General features: G+C 48.5%; 1 protein-coding gene and 1 long non-coding RNA gene across 7 annotated transcripts in view; one reads left to right on the forward strand and one right to left on the reverse strand.

Annotated features, from left to right (window-relative positions):
* The window catches only part of LOC118373514 (disks large homolog 5-like), a 180,904-nt gene that overhangs the window by 135,219 nt on the left and 25,491 nt on the right, over nt 1-20,194 (forward strand). For all 4 annotated transcript variants that reach the window (XM_052473218.1, XM_052473222.1, XM_052473223.1 and 1 more), the window contains 10 exons: nt 153-273; nt 574-721; nt 916-1,043; nt 2,074-2,160; nt 2,456-2,633; nt 12,208-12,370; nt 13,956-14,089; nt 14,217-14,381; nt 14,729-14,918; nt 15,412-15,560. In XM_052473218.1, the coding sequence (XP_052329178.1) occupies nt 153-273; nt 574-721; nt 916-1,043; nt 2,074-2,160; nt 2,456-2,633; nt 12,208-12,370; nt 13,956-14,089; nt 14,217-14,381; nt 14,729-14,918; nt 15,412-15,560 (1,463 nt within the window). The remainder of the gene's footprint in view (nt 1-152; nt 274-573; nt 722-915; nt 1,044-2,073; nt 2,161-2,455; nt 2,634-12,207; nt 12,371-13,955; nt 14,090-14,216; nt 14,382-14,728; nt 14,919-15,411; nt 15,561-20,194) is intronic.
* Nucleotides 7,965-12,180, reverse strand: LOC127910271 (uncharacterized). 3 transcript variants are annotated; one of them, XR_008074061.1, is made up of 4 exons: nt 10,981-12,180; nt 10,508-10,659; nt 8,354-10,241; nt 7,965-8,081 (listed from the first exon to the last, which is right to left on the reverse strand). It is a non-coding gene; the product is annotated as an uncharacterized LOC127910271 (long non-coding RNA). The 3 variants fall into 3 exon arrangements; XR_008074063.1 differs by having other exon boundaries at nt 8,354-10,222; nt 10,489-10,659; XR_008074062.1 differs by lacking the exon at nt 10,508-10,659.

The raw sequence follows: 20,194 nt of genomic DNA on the forward strand, positions 1-20,194 counted from the left end.
TTTGGTACGATGTTGATATTCTTATTGATTTGCCATTACACGCAACAAATATTCACTATGCAATAAAGTCCTGTGTTTTCCATACGCTGCATGTCGTGTCAGTGTGTGTTACTAGAGCTGATAGTTCCTGTCCGTCTTTACTGTGCGTCCAGAGTTTCTCTAATGACGAGGCGTCTCCAGAGCCGGTGGACTTGGTGCGTTTCTCTCCCATGCGCTCTCATCGTTACAGCATGCCTTTGGTACCACCAGGATACAGCAGCACCATGACTGCACGTAAGTCTCCTGTTACAACTAACAAGTCATTGTATATTAGATTATCTCATTAAAGATGCATCTTCTTATCTTGTTTTCTCCACTGTGTTTCAGTACAGGTGTGATATTGCACCTGATCTCTTTCATTTCCTGTTTTCTTAACCCTTACTGGCCCTGATTTAACAGATAGCGTCTCTTTTGAATTGTGATGATTGTGACCATGTCTTTTTTTATTACCTTACTGCGTCTAACTTAAAAGAGCTGTATAAGAGTGTCTGCTTCATGACTAAAATGTAAATGTCCTTGTTTTTGGTCATCCAGACCCCGGACACAGAGGTCTAGCCCCGTGTCCTGCTGTCACCGCTGTGATGAGGAACCCAGTCTATACTGCCTGGAGCCATGACGTTCACACAAACCACAACTGTCCTCCTGCACCCACCTCAGGCAACCACTCACACTCTCACCCCAGGTAGATACCCCTCCTCGATGCCAAGCCATTTCCAGGTATCCCAGGTCTGAATCAGTCCATGATTAGAAGGCAGTAATTCAAACATAAACTTAATGTCAACAATGTACTTAATGGTCTAGATCTTACAATATAGCTCAACATAGATATGTCATAATCGCCTGCATGAATCAGATGACTGTGTTCTACTCCTATAGTCCCCAGCACCAAGGTCGTCTGAGCCTGGATTTGAGCCACAAGCGGTCTGGTGACTTAACGTCAGATTCATCACCCTGTAGCCAGACACCACACAGCACCAACTCCCTGCCCTCCAGTACCAGACTGGGTCAGTGAACGAACAAATGAACGAACCAATGAACGAATAAAAAATAAAAAACCTTATTGAGTCAATAATTAGATTTTTACATTATGAGCACTGCAATCATTTACATTTTAGTCATTTAGCAGACGCTCTGATCCAGAGCCACTTAGAGGTGAGTGGATACATTTTAGTCATTTAGCAGACGCTCTGACCCAGAGCCACTTAGAGGTGAGTGGATACATTTGAGTCATTTAGCAGACGCTTTGACTCAGAGCCACTTGCAGAGGTGAGTGGATACATTTGAGTCATTTAGCAGACGCTCTGACCCAGAGCCACTTAGAGGTGAGTGGATACATTTTAGTCATTTAGCAGACGCTCTGACCCAGAGCCACTTAGAGGTGAGTGGATACATTTGAGTCATTTAGCAGAAGCTCTGATCCAGAGCCACTTAGAGGTGAGTGGATACATTTTAGTCATTTAGCAGACGCTCTGACCCAGAGCCACTTAGAGGTGAGTGGATACATTTTAGTCATTTAGCAGACGCTCTGATCCAGAGCCACTTAGAGGTGAGTGGATACATTTTAGTCATTTAGCAGACGCTCTGACCCAGAGCCACTTAGAGGTGAGTGGATACATTTTAGTCATTTAGCAGACGCTCTGATCCAGAGCCACTCAGAGGTGAGTGGATACATTTGAGTCATTTAGCAGAAGCTCTGACCCAGAGCCACTTAGAGGTGAGTGGATTCATTTTAGTCATTTAGCAGACGCTCTGACCCAGAGCCACTTAGAGGTGAGTGGATACATTTGAAACTTTGTTTTTCGTCCCCCGTGGGATTCGAACCCACAACCCTGGCATTGCATGCATCTACCAACTGAGCCACACGGGATCATACATGTAGTGCTTTTACTATCGTAATAATCAGTTTATGGTCTTTCATGGCATGAATGATATTAACATTCACTTGTCTTACCCCTCTAAGATAGAGGTTGTTATTACTGTTAGTCTGTATGTTACTACTGGTAACTCGCCTCCATCTGTTTATGATCTTGACAGGTTCCTCTGGTAATTTACATTTCCGGCAGGAGCGTATTAAAATCCCCCCTACTCGATACCCACGGTCTGTTGCAGGGTCTGATAGAGGTAGGTTGTTTATGTCTCCTGCTGCTACAAGGTTACATATTTACACTCCTCCAACAGTATGAGCTTATTGAATTATGAATGTATGTAATGAATAGATTTTCATGAATGTATTTGAAGGGATTCAATCATTTTTTTCTGTGCCCATCAACTATGTGGTAACAAAAGTAGCATTTATTTACCTAGAAAGTACATGGACAACTAGATTACGACACAGTAATAACCTATGAGTAACTTAGTTTCTCCTCCCTCTCCTTTCTTCCACCATGTCACCCTCCTCTCGCCTTCCCCCCACCAGGGTCCTTGTCCCACTCAGAGTGCAGCTCCCTGTCCCACTCCACTCCTCCCATGTCCCCCGCCAATCTAGAGACAGCGTCCTTTGCCAGCAGCCAATCACAGAGCTCTATCTCCACCAGCGCCACCCAGCCCAGGATATCAGCCAGCCCTGCCTTAATAGGGGACCGACGGAAGGACAGGTGCAAACATGCACGCACAAACACACAGCCACACATGTGCGCGCATCAGCACACTAGAGTCCTACATGGGTCAGTTTTTTGGAGCCACACCTGCCCCGTGCCGGCTACATCAATTCCGAGCCCCACCCAATACCCCACAGCAGGACAGAGTTTTCTCTGCAATCCGACCCACCCGCATAGCATTGTTCCGAGAGCTGATCCCTGACCCGCAAAATAATGTACATTTATTTAATTGTTTTTATGACTCCAGAGTAGTAGGATATTATTCCCCTTCCATGCATTAATGAATTTGTCTGCATGTCTATTCAACATTTGAATAAAAGGAAACCAATATATTATTTTCTTCATAATGCGATGCAGCACATTGACAAATCAAATCGACTTCTAATTAGCCTTCTTACCTAATGAAAGCCTATAGCCGACATACAAAACAATACCTCTACATTCAATATGTTTTCAGATAATCAAATAGTTTCATTGAAACTTAAATGAACAATTCCCAGAATCTAATATAGCCTACAAAAATACATGCATTTAGTTGGCTATACTCAAACTTTCACCAGCTGCATCGGTTTAAACTTTATATGATCTGCGTATGGTCTAAATGAACAAACTGATAATTAACATAATTATTGTCAACAAATACCTTCCGGGCACGTTTTGCAGGCTATGTAAGCTCTCCATCTACCGGGTTGCTCTCCTTGCCTACAGTGACTCCTAAATCCTTCCTAACCACTTGCCAGCACCAGTTTCCACGATGGTGTATTCCACCATCATAACATATCTTCTTATTTCTCTGGTTACATGAACCATTTCCAGGTGAGCTAGGCTAGCTAGGGAAAGGGAACTTGACAATGTATTGTCACGTGTGGTGGCGGGACGGAACATAGCTCTGCACGTGGACAAATTAGAATGTTTCAGCACCACACAAAGAGACAGTACCTGCTCTACACTCTCTCACTGGGTGGCTGGTAGCCTACTGCCTGCCTCACCACACAAAGAGACAGTACCTGCTCTACACTCTCTCACTGGGTGGCCGGTAGCCTACTGCCTGCCTCACCACACAAAGAGACAGTACCTGCTCTACACTCTCTCACTGGGTGGCCGGTAGCCTACTGCCTGCCTCACCACACAAAGAGACAGTACCTGCTCTACACTCTCTCACTGGGTGGCCGGTAGCCTACTGCCTGCCTCACCACACAAAGAGACAGTACCTGCTCTACACTCTCTCACTGGGTCACACAAAGAGACAGTACCTGCTCTACACTCTCTCACTGGGTGGGTAGCCTACTGCCTGCCTCACCACACAAAGAGACAGTACCTGCTCTACACTCTCTCACTGGGTGGCTGGTAGCCTACTGCCTGCCTCACCACACAAAGAGACAGTACCTGCTCTACACTCTCTCACTGGGTGGCCGGTAGCCTACTGCCTGCCTCACCACACAAAGAGACAGTACCTGCTCTACACTCTCTCACTGGCCGGTAGCCACTGCCTGCCTCCACACAAAGAGACAGTACCTGCTCTACACTCTCTCACTGGGTGGCTGGTAGCCTACTGCCTGCCTCATCACACAAAGAGACAGTACCTGCTCTACACTCTCTCACTGGGTGGCTGGTAGCCTACTGCCTGCCTCACCACACAAAGAGACAGTACCTGCTCTACACTCTCTCACTGGGTGGCTGGTAGCCTACTGCCTGCCTCACCACACAAAGAGACAGTACCTGCTCTACACTCTCTCACTGGGTGGCTGGTAGCCTACTGCCTGCCTCACCACACAAAGAGACAGTACCTGCTCTACACTCTCTCACTGGGTGGCCGGTAGCCTACTGCCTGCCTCACCACACAAAGAGACAGTACCTGCTCTACACTCTCTCACTGGGTGGCTGGTAGCCTACTGCCTGCCTCACCACACAAAGAGACAGTACCTGCTCTACACTCTCTCACTGGGTGGCCGGTAGCCTACTGCCTGCCTCACCACACAAAGAGACAGTACCTGCTCTACACTCTCTCACTGGGTGGCCGGTAGCCTACTGCCTGCCTCACCACACAAAGAGACAGTACCTGCTCTACACTCTCTCACTGGGTGGCTGGTAGCCTACTGCCTGCCTCACCACACAAAGAGACAGTACCTGCTCTACACTCTCTCACTGGGTGGCTGGTAGCCTACTGCCTGCCTCACCACACAAAGAGACAGTACCTGATCTACACTCTCTCACTGGGTGGCTGGTAGCCTACTGCCTGCCTCACCACACAAAGAGACAGTACCTGCTCTACACTCTCTCACTGGGTGGCTGGTAGCCTACTGCCTGCCTCACCACACAAAGAGACAGTACCTGCTCTACACTCTCTCACTGGGTGGCCGGTAGCCTACTGCCTGCCTCACCACACAAAGAGACAGTACCTGCTCTACACTCTCTCACTGGGTGGCCGGTAGCCTACTGCCTGCCTCACCACACAAAGAGACAGTACCTGCTCTACACTCTCTCACTGGGTGGCCGGTAGCCTACTGCCTGCCTCACCACACAAAGAGACAGTACCTGCTCTACACTCTCTCACTGGGTGGCCGGTAGCCTACTGCCTGCCTCACCACACAAAGAGACAGTACCTGCTCTACACTCTCTCACTGGGTGGCCGGTAGCCTACTGCCTGCCTCACCACACAAAGAGACAGTACCTGCTCTACACTCTCTCACTGGGTGGCTGGTAGCCTACTGCCTGCCTCACCACACAAAGAGACAGTACCTGCTCTACACTCTCTCACTGGGTGGCCGGTAGCCTACTGCCTGCCTCACCACACAAAGAGACAGTACCTGCTCTACACTCTCTCACTGGGTGGCCGGTAGCCTACTGCCTGCCTCACCACACAAAGAGACAGTACCTGCTCTACACTCTCTCACTGGGTGGCTGGTAGCCTACTGCCTGCCTCATCACACAAAGAGACAGTACCTGCTCTACACTCTCTCACTGGGTGGCTGGTAGCCTACTGCCTGCCTCACTCACACAAAGAGACAGTACCTGCTCTACACTCTCTCACTGGGTGGCTGGTAGCCTACTGCCTGCCTCACCACACAAAGAGACAGTACCTGCTCTACACTCTCTCACTGGGTGGCTGGTAGCCTACTGCCTGCCTCACCACACAAAGAGACAGTACCTGCTCTACACTCTCTCACTGGGTGGCCGGTAGCCTACTGCCTGCCTCACCACACAAAGAGACAGTACCTGCTCTACACTCTCTCACTGGGTGGCTGGTAGCCTACTGCCTGCCTCACCACACAAAGAGACAGTACCTGCTCTACACTCTCTCACTGGGTGGCCGGTAGCCTACTGCCTGCCTCACCACACAAAGAGACAGTACCTGCTCTACACTCTCTCACTGGGTGGCCGGTAGCCTACTGCCTGCCTCACCACACAAAGAGACAGTACCTGCTCTACACTCTCTCACTGGGTGGCTGGTAGCCTACTGCCTGCCTCACCACACAAAGAGACAGTACCTGCTCTACACTCTCTCACTGGGTGGCTGGTAGCCTACTGCCTGCCTCACCACACAAAGAGACAGTACCTGATCTACACTCTCTCACTGGGTGGCTGGTAGCCTACTGCCTGCCTCACCACACAAAGAGACAGTACCTGCTCTACACTCTCTCACTGGGTGGCTGGTAGCCTACTGCCTGCCTCACCACACAAAGAGACAGTACCTGCTCTACACTCTCTCACTGGGTGGCCGGTAGCCTACTGCCTGCCTCACCACACAAAGAGACAGTACCTGCTCTACACTCTCTCACTGGGTGGCCGGTAGCCTACTGCCTGCCTCACCACACAAAGAGACAGTACCTGCTCTACACTCTCTCACTGGGTGGCCGGTAGCCTACTGCCTGCCTCACCACACAAAGAGACAGTACCTGCTCTACACTCTCTCACTGGGTGGCCGGTAGCCTACTGCCTGCCTCACCACACAAAGAGACAGTACCTGCTCTACACTCTCTCACTGGGTGGCCGGTAGCCTACTGCCTGCCTCACCACACAAAGAGACAGTACCTGCTCTACACTCTCTCACTGGGTGGCTGGTAGCCTACTGCCTGCCTCACCACACAAAGAGACAGTACCTGCTCTACACTCTCTCACTGGGTGGCCGGTAGCCTACTGCCTGCCTCACCACACAAAGAGACAGTACCTGCTCTACACTCTCTCACTGGGTGGCCGGTAGCCTACTGCCTGCCTCACCACACAAAGAGACAGTACCTGCTCTACACTCTCTCACTGGGTGGCTGGTAGCCTACTGCCTGCCTCATCACACAAAGAGACAGTACCTGCTCTACACTCTCTCACTGGGTGGCTGGTAGCCTACTGCCTGCCTCACCACACAAAGAGACAGTACCTGCTCTACACTCTCTCACTGGGTGGCTGGTAGCCTACTGCCTGCCTCACCACACAAAGAGACAGTACCTGCTCTACACTCTCTCACTGGGTGGCTGGTAGCCTACTGCCTGCCTCACCACACAAAGAGACAGTACCTGCTCTCACTGGGTGGCTGGTAGCCTACTGCCTGCCTCACCACACAAAGAGACAGTACCTGCTCTACACTCTCTCACTGGGTGGCTGGTAGCCTACTGCCTGCCTCACCACACAAAGAGACAGTACCTGCTCTACACTCTCTCACTGGGTGGCTGGTAGCCTACTGCCTGCCTCACCACACAAAGAGACAGTACCTGATCTACACTCTCTCACTGGGTGGCTGGTAGCCTACTGCCTGCCTCACCACACAAAGAGACAGTACCTGCTCTACACTCTCTCACTGGGTGGCTGGTAGCCTACTGCCTGCCTCACTCACACAAAGAGACAGTACCTGCTCTACACTCTCTCACTGGGTGGCCGGTAGCCTACTGCCTGCCTCACCACACAAAGAGACAGTACCTGCTCTACACTCTCTCACTGGGTGGCCGGTAGCCTACTGCCTGCCTCACCACACAAAGAGACAGTAGCTCTACACTCTCTCACTGGGTGGCCGGTAGCCTACTGCCTGCCTCACACACAAAGAGACAGTAGATGCTCTACACTCTCTCACTGGGTGGCCGGTAGCCTACTGCCTGCCTCACTCACACAAAGAGACAGTACCTGCTCTACACTCTCTCACTGGGTGGCCGGTAGCCTACTGCCTGCCTCACCACACAAAGAGACAGTACCTGCTCTACACTCTCACTGGGTGGCTGGTAGCCTACTGCCTGCCTCACCACACAAAGAGACAGTACCTGCTCTACACTCTCTCACTGGGTGGCCGGTAGCCTACTGCCTGCCTCACACACAAAAGAGACAGTACCTGCTCTACACTCTCACTGGGTGGCCGGTAGCCTACTGCCTGCCTCATCACACAAAGAGACAGTACCTGCTCTACACTCTCTCACTGGGTGGCCGGTAGCCTACTGCCTGCCTCATCACACAAATAGACAGTACCTGCTCTACACTCTCTCACTGGGTGGCCGGTAGCCTACTGCCTGCCTCACCACACAAAGAGACAGTACCTGCTCTACACTCTCTCACTGGGTGGCCGGTAGCCTACTGCCTGCCTCACCACACAAAGAGACAGTACCTGCTCTACACTCTCTCACTGGGTGGCCGGTAGCCTACTGCCTGCCTCACCACACAAAGAGACAGTACCTGCTCTACACTCTCTCACTGGGTGGCCGGTAGCCTACTGCCTGCCTCACCACACAAAGAGACAGTACCTGCTCTACACTCTCTCACTGGGTGGCCGGTAGCCTACTGCCTGCCTCACCACACAAATAGACAGTACCTGCTCTACACTCTCTCACTGGGTGGCCGGTAGCCTACTGCCTGCCTCACCACACAAATAGACAGTACCTGCTCTACACTCTCTCACTGGGTGGCTGGTAGCCTACTGCCTGCCTCACCACACAAAGAGACAGTACCTGCTCTACACTCTCTCACTGGGTGGCTGGTAGCCTACTGCCTGCCTCACCACACAAAGAGACAGTACCTGCTCTACACTCTCTCACTGGGTGGCTGGTAGCCTACTGCCTGCCTCACCACTCACAGAATGGAATTCGCAACACAACAAGCTCATGGGTTTGTAAAAAAATCTATATATTTTGATTGAAGACCTTTCCGACCCGATGCAGGACTCTAACACACACACACACACACACACACACACACACACACACACACACACACACACACACACACACACACACACACACACACACACACACACACACACACACACACACACACACACACATACACACACACACACCTGCTTTGAGGTACCATCCCCATCACGTTGACTAGTTAGTTACCTGTTGCCTCATTAGTCAATGGAACATGTTGATATATAACTGTACATCCCATCGGTCTCTCTTCTGTTTGTCTTTGTCTCGTGTCTGTCTGTCTGTGAGTTGATGCTGATCGTAGTGTTAGTGGTGAAGTAAACATCACTGTCTGGCAGCTGTGTCTCACGTCGTTTGTGGCTCCATCTTCTATAATTGTATCTGTAAACTGTCTTTCCTTCCCCTTGTCTATCTGGAGCTCTCTGAACCTGCCTGACATCCATCCTCTCCTTTCTGGGATTTTCTATTCGCTCCCTTTCCCTTTCTTGCTTTCCCTCCTTTGCCTCGTCTTCCCCTCTTTTTCTTCTCTTCCCCCTCTGTCCCTCTCCTCACCCTCTGTCCCTCTCCTCATCCTCTGTCCCTCTCCTCACCCTCTGTCCCTCTCCTCACCCTCTGTCCCTCTCCTCATCCTCTGTCCCTCTCCTCACCCTCTGTCCCTCTCCTCACCCTCTGTCCCTCTCCTCACCCTCTGTCCCTCTCCTCATCCTCTGTCCCTCTCCTCACCCTCTGTCCCTCTCCTCACCCTCTGTCCCTCTCCTCATCCTTTGTCCCTCTCCTCATCCTCTGTCCCTCTCCTCACCCTCTGTCCCTCTCCTCACCCTCTGTCCCTCTCCTCACCCTCTGTCCCTCTCCTCATCCTCTGTCCCTCTCCTCACCCTCTGTCCCTCTCCTCACCCTCTGTCCCTCTCCTCGCCCTCTGTCCCTCTCCTCACCCTCTGTCCCTCTCCTCACCTGCTGTCCCTCTCCTCACCTGCTGTCCCTCTCCTCACCCCCTGTCCCTCTCCTCATCCTCTGTCCCTCTTCTCACTCTCTGTCCCTCTCCTCACCCTCTGTCCCTCTCCTCACCCTCTGTCCCTCTCCTCACCTGCTGTCCCTCTCCTCACCTGCTGTCCCTCTCCTCACCCCCTGTCCCTCTCCTCATCCTCTGTCCCTCTTCTCACTCTCTGTCCCTCTCCTCACCCTCTTTCCCTCTCCTCACCCTCTGTCCCTCTCCTCACCCCCTGTCCCTCTCCTCATCCTCTGTCCCTCTCCTCATCCTCTGTCCCTCTCCTCACCCTCTGTCCCTCTCCTCACCCTCTGTCCCTCTCCTCACCCTCTGTCCCTCTCCTCACCTGCTGTCCCTCTCCTCACCTGCTGTCCCTCTCCTCACCCCCTGTCCCTCTCCTCATCCTCTGTCCCTCTTCTCACTCTCTGTCCCTCTCCTCACCCTCTGTCCCTCTCCTCACCCTCTGTCCCTCTCCTCACCTGCTGTCCCTCTCCTCACCTGCTGTCCCTCTCCTCACCCCCTGTCCCTCTCCTCATCTTCTGTCCCTCTTCTCACTCTCTGTCCCTCTCCTCACCCTCTTTCCCTCTCCTCACCCTCTGTCCCTCTCCTCACCCTCTGTCCCTCTCCTCATCCTCTGTCCCTCTTCTCACTCTCTGTCCCTCTCCTCACCCTCTTTCCCTCTCCTCACCCTCTGTCCCTCTCCTCACCCTCTGTCCCTCTCCTCACCCTCTGTCCCTCTCCTCACCCGCTGTCCCTCTCCTCACCTGCTGTCCCTCTCCTCACCCCCTGTCCCTCTCCTCATCCTCTGTCCCTCTTCTCACTCTCTGTCCCTCTCCTCACCCTCTGTCCCTCTCCTCACCCTCTGTCCCTCTCCTCACCCTCTGTCCCTCTCCTCACCTGCTGTCCCTCTCCTCACCTGCTGTCCCTCTCCTCACCCCCTGTCCCTCTCCTCATCCTCTGTGCCTCTTCTCACTCTCTGTCCCTCTCCTCACCCTCTGTCCCTCTCCTCACCCGCTGTCCCTCTCCTCACCCTCTGTCCCTCTCCTCACCCTCTGTCCCTCTCCTCATCCTCTGTCCCTCTCCTCACCCTCTGTCCCTCTCCTCACCCTCTGTCCCTCTCCTCATCCTCTGTCCCTCTTCTCACCCTCTGTCCCTCTCCTCATCCTCTGTCCCTCTCCTCACCCTCTTCCTCTCCTCACCCTCTGTCCCTCTCCTCACCCTCTGTCCCTCTCCTCACCTGCTGTCCCTCTCCTCACCCCCTGTCCCTCTCCTCATCCTCTGTCCCTCTTCTCACTCTCTGTCCCTCTCCTCACCCTCTTTCCCTCTCTTCATCCTCTCTGTGTGATTTTCTTTCCCTCTCTTTCCCTGTATTTTCCTTCTCTTCTCTCTTTCCCTGTATTTTCCTTCTCTTCTCTCTTTCCCTGTCTTCCCCTGTCTTTCCTTCTCTTCCCCCGGTCTTCCCCTGTCTTTCCTTCTCTTCCCCCGGTCTTCCCCTGTCTTTCCCTCTCTTCCCCCGGTCTTCCCCTGTCTTTCCTTCTCTTCCCCCGGTCTTCCCCTGTCTTTCCCTCTTTCCTCCCTCTCCCATCTCTCTTCCCTCCCTCTTCATCTCTGCTCTAGATATCTGTTCTATAACAGATCCTTTCTCCGCCTGCCTCTGGCTGTTAGGCCCAGGTTCTCCTCATTACGGAGCTTGAGGTTTGTTCTACACTAGTCAGGCACGCAGAATTGGTGCCTCTTGAGTCTTGATTTTTCTAACATTGTTAAAGTACCTGACTGTTTTATTTGTAATGCTTTAAGTAATGTGGCTCAATTGATGACAGGAAGCATATAAGAATAAGGGGAAAAGCAATCAGTGTGCTTAAACTCCCCGAATTGTAAATTCTATGTAAATTCCCATGAATTCCAAAAAGTATTTTGTGCCACTTTGAAACTTCCTGTAATTTTGCAACGCTAATCCTTTGCTTTTGAGAAGTCCTTAGTGAGATGTTGAGACTAAGCTATAACATAAGAGAAAATACACATTATATTCCTGTGTCTTCAGTGCTTTTCACTAGTTCCTTAAAATTGCATGACGATGCTGTTGAATATTGTCTGATCGCATGATTGGAACATGATCTGGAGCCTGGCTGGAACATCCTTTGTATGCACAGCTTATATCTGTGTCGTAATATGCTTTAACAGAAGGAGGCATGCACATTCAGGCTAGTCAGTACTTTCCCTTATCATTTACTCATTTACATTGGCCTTTGATATTTAGTATTATTTCAAAATTGTGCCAAAGTAAAACCACTTTTTGCATGATGATGTTTTAACGGGATGGGGTTTGTTTGTGTGTGTGTGTGTGTGTGTGTGTGTGTGTGTGTGTGTGTGTGTGTGTGTGTGTGTGTGTGTGGTGTCATTACAGTATGACGCTAAGTCAGTATTAGGTTTTGTAATGTTCTTCTTTCTGTTGGTCTCCTAAAAGGCCCTATCTGGAGGAGCCCCGTAACGTGACGGTACAGAAGGGGGCAGAACCGCTGGGCATCTCCATAGTGAGTGGGGAGAATGGGGGTGTGTTCGTGTCGAAGGTGACGGCAGGAAGCATTGCGCAACAAGCACGGCTGGAGTACGGGGACCAACTGCTGGAGGTATGTTTTCCTCACCTACTTTTTGGGTCATAGTCCCGTGTAAGCTCAGTTAGTAGATCATTGGACTTGAATGACGCTTGCAACGTCAGGGTTGTTGGTTCAATTCCCACAGGGGACCAGTATGAAAATGTATGCTCTCACTACTGTTAGTCGCTCTGGATAAGAGTGTCAGCTATATATCTGCAGTAATAATGAAATATTTGAATGATGGGTTTCACAATGTTAAAAAAAGAAGAAAATAACGATGGTTCAGTCTTCCTATTGGTCAACGAAAGCTGGACCGGCTCTTGTTGTTAAATTGGCAGGCTGCACCCCCCCACCCACCACGCTATTCCTTCAGCGTCACTCAGAGGGGTGGTTATCATCCCACAAGCAGAATCATCAATGGCAGAAATCACCCTGCCATTACCTGGTTGTTAGAATTCTATTATGTTTGCCTAAATTCAGTTTATGTGACAAAACAAGCAATTCATTGTGTACAGCATCATTGTACCATTTTTTTTTAAATAAAAAAAAAATATATATATTCGATTTAATTTGCCCCCTTTTTCTCCCCAATTTCGTCGTATCCAATTGTTAGTAGCTACTATCTTGTCTCATCGCTACAACGGGCTCGGGAGAGATGAAGGTCGAAAGTCATGCGTCCTCCGAAACACAACACAACCCAACCAAGCCACGCTGCTTCTTAACACAGCGCGCATCCAACCCGGAAGCCAGCCACACCAATGTGTCAGAGGAAACACTGTGCACCTGGCAACCTTGGTTAGCGCACACTGCGCCCGGCCCGCCACAGGAGTCGCTGGTGCGCGATGAGACAAGGACATCCCTACCGGCCAAGCCCTCCCTAACCCGGACGACGCTGGGCCAATTGAGTGTCGCCCCATGGACCTCCCGGTCGTGAACTCAGAGTCTCTTGCTCAAATGTATCGGTCGCAGGTGTAGCGAAATGCCACCGCTGCAGGTGACAATACAAAATTAAAACATAGGCCCCTCATTGTACCATTTAAATGTTGTTTTACAGGGTCAGCCATAGCAGTATGGCGCCACTGGAGCAAATAAGGGTTCTGAAGTGCCTTGCTCAAGGGCACATCTACAGATCTTTCAACTTGTCAGCTCTGGTATTCAAACCAGCAACCTTTCGGTTACTGGCACAACGCTCTAACCGCTTGTCTACCCAAATATTTGTTTAATAATGAAAAATATAGTATTTTCAACTGTTTAAAGTTGGTGAATCATACTGTAAGTAAAGGGCAAGCGCGAGTGGTTTCCACTAGATTCCACAGCCACAAAGTCTCCACCATGTTGTGGGGAAACGGGATGCGGGGGAGGGGCAGAGTTGTTTATTTTCAGCCTAAGTGTTCACCTAGCTCATACATACTACATCTAGCACTTTTAGCTCAAAAAACATGTTTTAATGCCATTTCCCCACATTCTCGATCATAATCTTACTCTCTTTCTCTCACCTTTCCCACTGTCTCTCTCGCTCTCTCTCTCTTCTTCTATCCCTCTCTCTCTCATCCCTCTCACTCATCCATCCCTCACTCACTCACTCACTGACTCAAACTGTTGTTGTTCTTTCTTTCAGTTTAATGGGATCAACTTGCGGAACGCCAATGAGCAGCAGGCGAGGCTTGTGATTGGTCAGCAGTGTGACACCATCACCATCCTGGCTCAGTACAATCCACACATGTTCCAGCTGGGAAACCACTCTCGCTCCAGGTAAGGCCACACACACACACACACACACACACACACACACACACACACACACACACACACACACAGAGCTGGGAAACCTCTCTCGCTCCAGGTAATAGGAGACTGATTTTGATGACATTCTCTTCAGTTCTCGTATGGAGTCCATCAGTGGTCAGCCAACCCCCCAGCTCAGCGGAGCCACCACTCCAGACAATCACTCCGTCATCGACACCTTGAGTGAGCAAGACGAAGGGACCATGACACCACCTTCTAAACAGACCACCCCAGCCACCAGCCCTCACAGCTCCTTCAGGTACAGGATTACTCAGGTGGTCATAATATTGTAGAAATAAATCGAATAAACAACAGCTGTAGCATTCTGTTCCTTAGTGTTAGTTATTAATATGTCATCAGGGTTTAAGTCAATTCCATTCATTTTCAGTCAATGCAGGAAGTTGGAATTTGAGTTAGGTTCCTGAATTGACCGAATTGAAATGATGGTAATTGTGTTGCCAGATAGACTGACTGTGGGAGGTTTTAATTCAGTCAATTCAGGAAGTTGGAATTTCAGTTACCTTCCTGAATTGACTGAATTTAGGTGGTGGTCATTGTGTTGCCAGATAGACTCTGACTATGGGTGGCATATCCGTCTCTGTCCAGGCTATCTTCTCCAGGTGCAGGCTCTCGCAGGGCCCCAGAGGTGAGGCTGGTGCGGCTGAAGAAGGCCCAGGGAGAGTTGGGGGTGCAGCTCTGTGGAGGGAACCTGTATGGTATATATGTAGAGAGTCTGGAAGATGACAGCCCTGCCAAGTGTCCCAACGGACTGGTGCCTGGAGACCAAATACTGGAGGTAGAGTATAGGGCCGTATAGTATTGTATGGTGTAGTATAGAGGTATAGAAGAAAAATAAACGCACACCTATTCAGACGAGGTGCTGGCTAGCGGAGTAGAAAATTTAAAATAAAAGAGAGCCGCACACTCTAGGAGCTCAGATGCAAAAATGTAATACCAACGTTTTTACCAGGGTATAATTATAATTATACCCTGATGAAGACAGCTTGCTTGTCGAAACGTTGGTATTACATTTTTGCATCTGAGCTCCAAGAGTGTGCGGCTCTCTTTTATTTTCAAGTAGTATAGAGATAACCTGTATGGTACATACGTAGAGACAGGTATACATACAGACTTCTTGGGCCGTGTGTAGCACTGAAGTAGATGCAGAGTTACTGCAACACATACCTTTCTTCTTGCTAGCTACCAATTCCATTTTTTTATGTACAGTTAATTTGATGTTAGCAAACTATTATTACTTTGCTCAATATTGAATGGATGTTTCTCAACAGTACAATGGTGTCAACATGAAGAATAAGACTGCGGAAGAGGCTTACCTGGAGATGTTGAAACCGACTGAAACGGTCATGTTTAAAGTCCAACATCGTCTGGATGAGCTCGCCATGCTCAAAGACTTACCAGGAGATGGGTTTTATATCAGGTACTAAAACTAAAAATATGCTGCACATATTTCTTTTTGAAACATCAGTCAACATTTTACTACTGTAATCCCCTTCGTGTATGGAGTCACATCCGTCCTGTAATCAACATCTTACTACTGTAATCCCCTTCGTGTATGGAGTCACATCCGTCCTGTAATCAACATCTTACTACTGTAATCCCCTTCGTGTATGGAGTCACATCCGTCCTGTAATCAACATCTTACTACTGTAATCCCCTTCGTGTATGGAGTCACATCCGTCCTGTAATCAACATCTTACTACTGTAATCCCCTTCGTGTATGGAGTCACATCCGTCCTGTAATCAACATCTTACTACTGTAATCCCCTTCGTGTATGGAGTCACATCCGTCCTGTAATCAACATCTTACTACTGTAATCCCCTTCACGTATGGAGTCACATCCGTCCTGTAATCAACATCTTACTACTGTAATCCCCTTCGTGTATGGAGTCACATCCGTCCTGTAATCAACATTTTACTACTGTAATCCCCTTCACGTATGGAGTCACATCGGTCCTGTAGTCAACATCTTACTACTGTAATCCCCTTCGTGTATGGAGTCACATCCGTCCTGTAATCAACATTTTACTACTGTAATCCCCTTCACGTATGGAGTCACATCCGTCCTGTAGTCAACATCTTACTACTGTAATCCCCTTCGTGCATGGAGTCACATCCGTCCTGTAATCAACATCTTACTACTGTAATCCCCTTCACGTATGGAGTCACATCCGTCCTGTAATCAACATCTTACTACTGTAATCCCCTTCGTGTATGGAGTCACATCCGTCCTGTAATCAACATTTTACTACTGTAATCCCCTTCACGTATGGAGTCACATCCGTCCTGTAATCAACATCTTACTACTGTAATCCCCTTCGTGTATGGAGTCACATCCGTCCTGTAATCAACATTTTACTACTGTAATCCCCTTCACGTATGGAGTCACATCGGTCCTGTAGTCAACATCTTACTACTGTAATCCCCTTCGTGTATGGAGTCACATCCGTCCTGTAATCAACATTTTACTACTGTAATCCCCTTCACGTATGGAGTCACATCGGTCCTGTAGTCAACATTTTACTACTGTAATCCCCTTCGTGTATGGAGTCACATCCGTCCTGTAGTCAACATTTTACTACTGTAATCCCCTTCGTGTATGGAGTCACATCCGTCCTGTAATCAACATTTTACTACTGTAATCCCCTTCACATATGGAGTCACATCCGTCCTGTAATCAACATTTTACTACTGTAATCCCCTTCGTGTATGGAGTCACATCCGTCCTGTAGTCAACATTTTACTACTGTAATCCCCTTCGTGTATGGAGTCACATCCGTTCTGTAATCAACATTTTACTACTGTAATCCCCTTCACATATGGAGTCACATCCGTCCTGTAATCAGCATTTTACTACTGTAATCCCCTTCGTGTATGGAGTCACATCCGTCCTGTAATCAACATTTTACTACTGTAATCCCCTTCGTGTATGGAGTCACATCCGTCCTGTAATCAACATTTTACTACTGTAATCCCCTTCACGTATGGAGTCACATCCGTCCTGTAATCAACATCTTACTACTGTAATCCCCTTCGTGTATGGAGTCACATCCGTCCTGTAATCAACATCTTACTACTGTAATCCCCTTCACGTATGGAGTCACATCCGTCCTGTAATCAACATTTTACTACTGTAATCCCCTTCGTGTATGGAGTCACATCCGTCCTGTAATCAACATTTTACTACTGTAATCCCCTTCACGTATGGAGTCACATCCGTCCTGTAATCAACATTTTACTACTGTAATCCCCTTCACGTATGGAGTCACATCGGTCCTGTAGTCAACATCTTACTACTGTAATCCCCTTCGTGTATGGAGTCACATCCGTCCTGTAATCAACATTTTACTACTGTAATCCCCTTCACGTATGGAGTCACATCGGTCCTGTAGTCAACATTTTACTACTGTAATCCCCTTCGTGTATGGAGTCACATCCGTCCTGTAATCAACATCTTACTACTGTAATCCCCTTCGTGTATGGAGTCACATCCGTCCTGTAATCAACATCTTACTACTGTAATCCCCTTCGTGTATGGAGTCACATCCGTCCTGTAATCAACATTTTACTACTGTAATCCCCTTCACGTATGGAGTCACATCGGTCCTGTAGTCAACATCTTACTACTGTAATCCCCTTCGTGTATGGAGTCACATCCGTCCTGTAATCAACATTTTACTACTGTAATCCCCTTCACGTATGGAGTCACATCGGTCCTGTAGTCAACATTTTACTACTGTAATCCCCTTCGTGTATGGAGTCACATCCGTCCTGTAGTCAACATTTTACTACTGTAATCCCCTTCGTATGGAGTCACATCCGTCCTGTAATCAACATTTTACTACTGTAATCCCCTTCACTTATGGAGTCACATCCGTCCTGTAATCAACATTTTACTACTGTAATCCCCTTCGTGTATGGAGTCACATCCGTCCTGTAGTCAACATTTTACTACTGTAATCCCCTTCGTGTATGGAGTCACATCCGTTCTGTAATCAACATTTTACTACTGTAATCCCCTTCACATATGGAGTCACATCCGTCCTGTAATCAGCATTTTACTACTGTAATCCCCTTCGTGTATGGGGTCACATCCGTCCTGTAATCAACATTTTACTACTGTAATCCCCTTCGTGTATGGAGTCACATCCGTCCTGTAATCAACATTTTACTACTGTAATCCCCTTCACGTATGGAGTCACATCGGTCCTGTAGTCAACATTTTACTACTGTAATCCCCTTCGTGTATGGAGTCACATCCGTCCTGTAGTCAACATTTTACTACTGTAATCCCCTTCGTGTATGGAGTCACATCCGTCCTGTAATCAACATTTTACTACTGTAATCCCTTCACATATGGAGTCACATCCGTCCTGTAATCAACATTTTACTACTGTAATCCCCTTCGTATGGAGTCACATCCGTCCTGTAGTCAACATTTTACTACTGTAATCCCCTTCGTATGGAGTCACATCCGTTCTGTAATCAACATTTTACTACTGTAATCCCCTTCACATATGGAGTCACATCCATCCTGTAATCAGCATTTTACTACTGTAATCCCCTTCGTGTATGGAGTCACATCCGTCCTGTAATCAACATTTTACTACTGTAATCCCCTTCGTGTATGGAGTCACATCCGTCCTGTAATCAACATTTTACTACTGTAATCCCCTTCACGTATGGAGTCACATCCGTCCTGTAATCAACATCTTACTACTGTAATCCCCTTCGTGTATGGAGTCACATCCGTCCTGTAATCAACATCTTACTACTGTAATCCCCTTCACGTATGGAGTCACATCCGTCCTGTAATCAACATTTTACTACTGTAATCCCCTTCGTGTATGGAGTCACATCCGTCCTGTAATCAACATTTTACTACTGTAATCCCCTTCACGTATGGAGTCACATCCGTCCTGTAATCAACATTTTACTACTGTAATCCCCTTCACGTATGGAGTCACATCGGTCCTGTAGTCAACATCTTACTACTGTAATCCCCTTCGTGTATGGAGTCACATCCGTCCTGTAATCAACATTTTACTACTGTAATCCCCTTCACGTATGGAGTCACATCGGTCCTGTAGTCAACATTTTACTACTGTAATCCCCTTCGTGTATGGAGTCACATCCGTCCTGTAATCAACATCTTACTACTGTAATCCCCTTCGTGTATGGAGTCACATCCGTCCTGTAATCAACATCTTACTACTGTAATCCCCTTCACGTATGGAGTCACATCCGTCCTGTAATCAACATCTTACTACTGTAATCCCCTTCGTATGGAGTCACATCCGTCCTGTAATCAACATTTTACTACTGTAATCCCCTTCACGTATGGAGTCACATCGGTCCTGTAGTCAACATCTTACTACTGTAATCCCCTTCGTATGGAGTCACATCCGTCCTGTAATCAACATTTTACTACTGTAATCCCCTTCACGTATGGAGTCACATCGGTCCTGTAGTCAACATTTTACTACTGTAATCCCTTCGTGTATGGAGTCACATCCGTCCTGTAGTCAACATTTTACTACTGTAATCCCCTTCGTGTATGGAGTCACATCCGTCCTGTAATCAACATTTTACTACTGTAATCCCTTCACATATGGAGTCACATCCGTCCTGTAATCAACATTTTACTACTGTAATCCCCTTCGTGTATGGAGTCACATCCGTCCTGTAGTCAACATTTTACTACTGTAATCCCCTTCGTGTATGGAGTCACATCCGTTCTGTAATCAACATTTTACTACTGTAATCCCCTTCACATATGGAGTCACATCCGTCCTGTAATCAGCATTTTACTACTGTAATCCCCTTCGTGTATGGAGTCACATCCGTCCTGTAATCAACATTTTACTACTGTAATCCCCTTCGTGTATGGAGTCACATCCGTCCTGTAATCAACATTTTACTACTGTAATCCCCTTCACATATGGAGTCACATCCGTCCTGTAATCAACATCTTACTACTGTAATCCCCTTCGTGTATGGAGTCACATCCGTCCTGTAATCAACATCTTACTACTGTAATCCCCTTCACGTAT

The sequence above is a fragment of the Oncorhynchus keta genome, chromosome 2, assembly GCF_023373465.1.
Source record: "Oncorhynchus keta strain PuntledgeMale-10-30-2019 chromosome 2, Oket_V2, whole genome shotgun sequence".
NCBI lineage: Eukaryota > Metazoa > Chordata > Actinopteri > Salmoniformes > Salmonidae > Oncorhynchus > Oncorhynchus keta.